Source organism: Amblyomma americanum, chromosome 5 (genome assembly GCF_052857255.1).
Source record: "Amblyomma americanum isolate KBUSLIRL-KWMA chromosome 5, ASM5285725v1, whole genome shotgun sequence".
Classification (NCBI taxonomy): domain Eukaryota; kingdom Metazoa; phylum Arthropoda; class Arachnida; order Ixodida; family Ixodidae; genus Amblyomma; species Amblyomma americanum.
Genome location: NC_135501.1, coordinates 137,644,433 through 137,652,243, shown reverse-complemented (window position 1 = coordinate 137,652,243; position 7,811 = coordinate 137,644,433). Strand labels below are relative to the sequence as shown.

General features: G+C 43.6%; 1 protein-coding gene across 1 annotated transcript; it reads right to left on the bottom strand.

Annotated features, from left to right (window-relative positions):
• Positions 1-3,003: 3,003 nt before the first annotated feature.
• On the bottom strand, positions 3,004-6,721 carry Naa20A (N-alpha-acetyltransferase 20 A). The gene is made up of 6 exons (XM_077665397.1): positions 6,509-6,721; positions 6,405-6,429; positions 5,660-5,750; positions 5,434-5,563; positions 4,687-4,823; positions 3,004-3,138 (listed from the first exon to the last, which is right to left on the bottom strand). Exons 1-6 carry the CDS (start codon positions 6,559-6,561, stop codon positions 3,053-3,055), a joined length of 522 nt encoding a protein of 173 aa, XP_077521523.1. The 5' UTR covers positions 6,562-6,721; the 3' UTR covers positions 3,004-3,052.
• Positions 6,722-7,811: the final 1,090 nt, after the last annotated feature.

Here is a 7,811-nt window from a genome sequence, read left to right as displayed (position 1 = left end):
TTAACACCTAATGTGAATTGGATGCATGTATATTTGAACTACGTCGAGTATTATTCCATTTGATGGGACGTGCTCTCAAGTGCAAGCACTGTTAGTGGATTAAAGTTGATTGATTGATGGATGGATGCGTTTGGCAAATGAATTGGCTGATAACTAAGTTGATAAATGTAGACGCTGATGGACAAATTAGCTGTAACTCGGCTATTTAGTTACATGCCTGTGAATGCACATGTTGAGTGGCGACTTGCTGGCTCACACATACACAGTTTTCTGTGTAATGTGACACGCTCTGTCACCTCTCGTTCTGTCTCCGATATTGACAAGTGGCTCCCTCCTTTGGCATAGGTTGGAACCTGACTGAAATAAAGAGCTTGATAAATTTGGGCATATTTTAAAATTTTGCTTTCCTTGCTCCAAAGAGAACTGGTCTATATCTCTAGGCAAGCCTGCTTACGTCTGCGAAACCACTGGAAATGACAGTTTGAGAATACAAACCCCTGTTCTCAAAAGCCGTCCCATTTGTTGCAAGCGTGAAGACTTTCTTTGGGAAAGTTGCTGCTATTGGCAGCTGTCCAGAGAGAAGCTTGGAGAGGTCTCATTCTTACTTCCTACCATCACCGGGTTATTGCATCTCAGCTGACAGCATTACCTAAGTGTTTACATGCTCAAGTGACGGATGCACCAAGCTCAAGAGGAGGAGACACTTTCTTAAGTTGTTGAGAAGCAATTTACCCGTCCAACCTGCCCACTATCCAGCAAATGAGGCAGTGTTCTGTCTTAATCGGGTTTTAAATTTTTTTTTTCTCATATATGGACCTTTTACAAGCAGTCCCTTATCATCTGTCACTCACTCCCTCAGTTCTTAAAGAGATGACTCCTTTTTTTTTGTTTTTATCCTGTCTGTTGGGAGCCCCCAGTTATTGCTGCGACAACCCCAATGAAGCTTCTGGGCCTCGCATAGTTTTTTTCTTCACCATTCATACAGATTTTAGAACGAGTCCCCTCCTTGTCTTCACCAAGTGTTGCACAAATTGTAGTTACGGCTTTCAGAAACACTACACCTTCCCACTATTTAATATACTTTGTCTCACTTTGATCGCCACGTTGTTAGACACATAAGTGGGCCTTCCAACTCTGCGGTAGCTGCTGCTTAGCCTGAGTCGACCTTGTGCCATAACAATTAAACATCACGTAACGGACACACCAAATGTTCTCTCTTTTGATTGGGGTGTGTGCAGGGACGTGGCAGAGCGCCCAACTGGAAACAGCATAGCAGTTTCCAGTTTTTACTCCATTTCGTGCTTTACAAGCAATGCAATGACACAATAGAAGCTTTAAAAGTAGTGATGTTACAAACACACATTACTCTGTCACATCACTTATGGTCTGCCAAGCCTCTTTGGGTGGCGTTCGTAAAATATCACCATCATCGTGCCAGGTTATTGTCCTCTTCAGTACAAAAACCTCTCCCGTTAATATCCTGTTCACCCTGTCCTGCACTGTTCTCTGCTACAACTTCTCTCAGAAATTAAGAGAAAGCTACAGGGGTGGAGTTTCTGTTACTGCATCACTCCGCCAGTAGTGCAGCCACAGGACAGTTGGCTGGCACGTTGCTCGCCGTGCAGTTGCATTGCTCCGTTGCTGGTGTAGCTGGCACTATCTATGGAAGCTTCTTGTAACCAGATGCACTTGAAAATTTCTTCCAATCAAAGAAACAATTTTTTTACATATGGCTCTTATGTTCAAAATGCTCAGTTCTGTGAGAAACATGTCTTAAAATAATGAGTGCTACCAATATACTATGTTTTAAAAGGAAACTCTTAACTTGAACCGGAGTCTATATGCCGCTTCATTGGAAGACTAAACGTTTCCATGGACAGCATGCCAAATACAAACCGTGAATGGATACACTCTTGCAGCTATTATAAACCAGTAACGTAACGTTTGACAATCAGTGCGACTGTTCATCCATTTATGGTTTATGGGGGTTCAACGTCCCAAAGCGACTCAGGCTGTGAGGGACGCCGTAGTGAACGGCTCTGGAAATTTCGACCACCTGGGGTTCTTTAACGTGCGCTGACATCGCAAGTACTTAGGCCTCTAGAATTTCACCTCCATCGAAATTTGATCGTCGCGGCCGAGACGCTCTTGCATTTGTTAGCCAGCTTTTTTTAACACGTGTAGAAAGTTGAACTTGTTGGTCAACTGTCATGCTTGAAACAGCGTTTCCATTTTTCTTGCAACATTAGGTCACTGAGAATGTGTTTGAACTGTACAAGCAACAAATCATCGTTTGAGTGCCAATGAATGCACTGCCTTAGGCTGTGCAACTGCGAGGCCCACACATCTTTGCCGATTCAGCACCAAGTCTTGTGAACCACATGGGCAGTGCAGTGTTGCAGTTTTACCTCATGGCTCAAACTCATGCAGCAAACTGCTGCAGGGTATTGCCCGCAGAGTTCTGATATATAAGTGCCGCTTGCTGCACGGTTGTCCACTTTGTTGCTGGTGTAGCCGGCTCCACCTATGGAAGCTTCTTGTAAGCAGATGTGTCTAAACAATTTTTTATAATCACAGAACCTGTTTTAGCCACGACTTTCCAATGTTCGAAATGTGCAGTTATTTTAGAAATACGCCTTAAATAATGAGCGCTACCAGAATATGTTTCAAGACGCAACTATTAACTGCTATATCTCCACAGCGTAGGGCAAGCGGGCATGTTTCAGCTCTGTAGGTTTGGTTGCATTGCCAAGAAAAGTCGTTGCAGTGCATAACTGTCAACTAGAGCAATTAAAGTAAACTCGTTAATTAAAACTCACTTAATTTAATACCTGGCTTATCCTAACCGATGCTTTAAAAATGCTACCCTCTACCTGAACTCCACATGAATGGAACATAATTTTTGTTCTCTTAGTGTTTAAATTATTGAGGGTTGACTGCATAGGTATTTTGCCCAGGCAAGTTGACGCATGCAAGGTCCACGTTATGACGACAGCATCTTGGTTTCGTTAAAAACAGTCCATCAGCGCTATTTTATTTCACAAATACTAACTCAATCCACATCTTCGGGACGTACAGGGTGTGCTAGAGGAATCACAGACTTCTTGAGAACATCTCTTGACAGTGCTTTCCGCATGTCTGGAAAAGAGGCACAAAAAATAGCAATGATAGCTGTCAAAACATTGTCTACAGTGTAGTTAAATTGGAATACGATACAAAAGTTTAAAAGATCTAGCCACAAATTGATCAATCAATCAGTGCCATCGAAATGGTCGCACCACATCTAAACATTTTACAGCGATAACTGTAAGAGGGATGCTTTACAAGGTGTGTGAGTGCCAGTATAGTGAAAATTAAAATATGATCTACAGAAAAAAAAAACGAAGAAAGAAAATTGCTCTTTACGGTTCTGCTGTCCTGGGATCAGAGTGCACTAGTCACCACGTCATTGCTTCTGAGTAAGCCCTGCCCATTATTACACCCTAAAGTCCCTATATCTACTGAAAACAAAAAAAGGTATTAAATGTGTTTTCTAATGTATGCATGCATTACAAATTGTTACTGCATCTAGAGGTCACATGTAAACAACAGTTTACGATTTCCGGTTAGACTGGCTCAATACAATGTGTTTAGCTGTGCAGTGCCATGGGCACAAGTGGTACTGGACTCTGCAACTAACATATGGCGGGGCAGTTTCTTGATGCGGTTGGTGAGCCTAAGAGTCACACCAGGTTACCTGGGCCATGACAGATCTGCAGTATGGAATCGGCATGTCTACTTAACATGTGAAAAAAAAAAAATTGTTTCTCGAGCTTTTGACCTGGTGGCAGTGCTTGTAAGTTCAGAACGCTGTAGTAATTTTACCGAGGCTTGCAGTGAAGCTGGTTCAGCAAGCTGAAGGTACTCAGCTTTCCTTAGATCCTTCAAAGAAACTTCACACCAAACTGTCTGTAACTGCCTGCCTCATTTACAGGGTACTACAAAGATTCTTTGAAGTTTTGAAATGTAAAAGAACTGGCCCTAAGCAATGCATATCATACAGGACTATCGCCATTCCCATAATGCCCATGTACCATGCACCTTTTCTACTACATGTTGAATGCAATAATGCCAGGTATTTTTTTTTTGGTACGAGTCCGAAAATCCTCTCCCAATGAACACGCTGAGGCTAGGCCCTAGAACTTCGGAAAAACTGTGCACCAGTATTGAGCGCGCGATCCACTCTGAACACATTCGAACCACTGTCAGTGAAGAGGCATGTAGGATAACACAACACCATTCCACTCAGGCAACAGAAAATGGTCCGTCTCATTGTGCATATCTAATGCACTGGTATTTTCTTCTCGCAGCCGAGGCCCAAAATCTCTTGTCGTTCACTGACTCTTGGTTGCATTATCAGCCGTAAGTAGTTTATGAAGCCTTTGAAGAACTCATTTCTTGCAGATAGCATCAGCGCTGAGAGTACAGCCACACTGGTGCAGCAAAATATGATCTTGAATGCGTTGTTAAATTAATTGAATAATATAATTTTACACCTCATTTCTAATTCATTATGCATCATTTAATGAGTTCCATATTCACTAAAGGTGCTTCATGCTATTTCAGAGAGTTTAATAAGCTATTGCACTGCACTGAGAGTTCACAATGAGCTGTGAAAAAAATCTGGCATCCCCATACAGTACTTACCGAAAGCATCTTCATCAGGGTCGCCAAAGTAGTACTCCAAGACTCTCCGGTAGACACTATAGCCCAACCGCTTGTACATGTCGACGGCAACCTTGTTGGACACTCGGACAAACAAGTCGACGAAGTAGGCTTGCTTTCTGTAACAGGGACGAATGTTTAACTGGAGACTTGCAGCAAACTGTTTTGCAGTGTGCAATAACCTGCACCTAATCCGCGAATGTTTGGAGGCATGAACCGTTTAAAAAATGTTCCCCTAAGTTTGGCTTATTGAAACAGATTAACACAGCGCAACGGAACGAGGACAAGAAGAAGAAGCACGAAACAGAGGACGGGCGCTGACTTCTGCGAGAGCGAAACTGCATTACAGTCGTCGCAATAAGTTCAAAGAACCAGGCATGACAACTCTTTACTTACGGCCGCATTTCCTCACAAAAAGCTTCACACCAACGCTGATGGGCACAACTCACAGACGTGATCACCCAAGCATGCATGATAGATTCATAAAAGGGCAGCCTGTGATTTCATGGGCACTATGATATGGAGCTCCATGCTTAGCTTTCTCAGTGCACATCAGAACGGGCGGAGATAACGGAATCAGGTAAGCATACAGCTCCCTGCCATGCTCCAAGCCTCCTACATGGCAGCCACTATGACATCAGCAAAACCCATCTATACTTCATATAATCCTTACTGATAGTGGATATCCCACAGGTAACTGCTCCTAAAAAGAGCTGTGCAAAATCTCACTTCTCTGAGATGTACTCCAGGCCTGACATGAGCATGGCTGCAACCCCCAACTTTCGGTACTCGGGTGCAACCGTGAGGGCCGTGACGTGACCGTGCCAGTTCTCTTGGACACCCTCTGCTTTGCCCATGACTGCAAGGCACAAAGAAACGAACACAAGGGGATTATGGCAGTGCGGCAGCAGTGAACTACAAAGGAAACAGGCAGGAAGGAAGAACAGACACCTACTGTAGCCCATAATGTCACCGCTTGGAGACTCGGCAACCTGGAAGTACTCAGGCCAGTGTGCCAGGTATTGGAGGTAAAATGACAAGCCATACTGGAGAGCAGCTAAGGTGGATGCAATAGGAACTGACATTGCCACTGCATTCTCCGCATTGCGCACACAACACTGATGACACTGTGAAAGCACCGGGTCAATCACATTTTCTCTATGTATTTTATTTATCTACAGCATGCAAGCGGTGTGCTTCGAGATGATAAAAGTACTGTAAATTAGTGACTGTATGAGCATGCTCCTGCGAAATGTAGCTAATGAAACCAGGCACCTCAAAGCCGAAAGTGCTAGCCAATATCTCCTAGCGTAGAATGGGCTAGCACTCAAAACGCTCTCTAGCAGTTTTTAGAGGCGGATTAGCTAACTTGACGGCAAACTCATCGCATCGGACATGCGTGCTCAAGAAGAGTATGTACTCGAGTTTCTAAATTTGATATAATCGGGCATGTGCTAAGGCACTCGCATGCAGCAGACTAAATATCACTCAGCACTGTTTGGGTGGGCACTGCAGTAACGAATCTTTAGTGCTTCAATCACGCTTTTACGCCTGCCCTTTAAGATACCAAATTCATCGCGGAGCTGAGAATCGTAGTCGCCGGACCGAATAACGTAGCGTGCCCACAATGCGACAAGTTTTTCTGACGGCGAATTCCACCAAAATGTGCATCACGTCAGCAAGAACAGCGCGAAGGATACGGTTTCTGTGAGTGGATCCAAGTTGCTGAAAACAAAAGATGGAATGCACATTAGTCGATTGAGAGAAGAAAACGAACGCTGTCACATGGAATACATCTACTTACACGTTGTTAAACAGGAAGAGGTCGTCGCACGTAAATTGCCGTATCGTAGTCATGTTAATCTTTTAACCGCAGATTTATACACGGACGAAGAGCACAAACACAATCAATGCTCGATTTGTTCGACGCCGTAAATCACGGCCTCACGTTTCTCAAACAACCCCACCATGCAAAACCGGAAGTTGAATGAGTAGTTTGACGGATGGATGGATGGAAGTTGAATGAAAGAGCAATGCGATCTTGCTGCCTTCTAGTGGCTTCCGCCAACGTGTGCTACTAAACCACTACTAAACCACTAATATTTCTATAGGCTTTGTGGCTCTTCGTTGTAGCTTACAGATCATTGCAGCACCAATGGACTTTCTAAGTATTACCGTAAGAAGTCTATGACAGCACCCGTGAACTAATAAACGAAAAATATAACCTTTTTAGAAACTATGTTTTAACCTTTTAATGCCCAGCGTTGCTGAGGAACGCCAGCGTCATGCCCTTTGAAACATATATACAATTAAAAACGTCCGGCTAGCGCTTCTTTTCATTAGCCAGCCGTCGCAAATTTGAAAAAAAAGGTGAGCGATGAGTGAGCCTTGAAGTTCCAACTTAAACTTCCTTCTCTCGCTTCCCGTCGCCGAGTTTCACGTCTCTGCCTTTATCACAGGTTTTTCCGTTGTTCACCCCGTGACAGCAAGCTCATATTCTACCAGTACGTCGAACACCCCGCACAGGCCATCCAAACAGCGTCGTCCCGCATCGTGCCCGCACTACTACATATCAGAAATCATTTTTTGTCTACACAGATCGCGACTGGAATGACCTTCCCTCCGACTTAGCACTAATCCCTGATCCAGCCCATTTCAAGACTGCCATCGAGGAAGCCATGACATCGTCATGATTCCCATGTAACTTTCATTGTTAACCGCAGTTCTTACGCCCACCCCTCATGTAATATGTCCTGTCAGGGACCCTTGAGGTTCAAATAAAGAAAGAAAGAAGTAATGTTAGCATGACGTACACCGGTATAGGGTCACAAATATCTTATTTCAGTCGCTTTAGAATTGAACAAAAAAGCTGAATAGATTAAGGAGAAAAAACAGAGGAAATCAGTCCTCAAGGGACTATTTCACTGCGCAGCTGCAAATAATTTTTTTTTCGGACGCCATATATATTTATGTCAAGTTTCTTAGTGCCCTGTAAATTATTTCCCGAGTTTTCAGATGCTTGAACAACAAGCTACAGATATGACTCGTAACAAAAGGACAACAAGGTGTTGGCAAATAGGTGACAATTGTATGTGAAAATTTAAAAA

Excerpts from the sequence above, each read along its gene's own strand:
- Naa20A (XM_077665397.1), bottom strand. The coding sequence starts at position 6,561 with ATGACTACGATACGGCAATTTACGTGCGACGACCTCTTCCTGTTTAAC. Across the intron at positions 6,430-6,508 it reads CTCTTCCTGTTTAACAACGT|CAACTTGGATCCACTCACAG; the intron begins GTAAGTAGATGT and ends TTTTGTTTTCAG. Across the intron at positions 4,824-5,433 it reads CTGGAGTACATCTCAGAGAA|AAAGCAAGCCTACTTCGTCG; the intron begins GTGAGATTTTGC and ends TCCCTGTTACAG.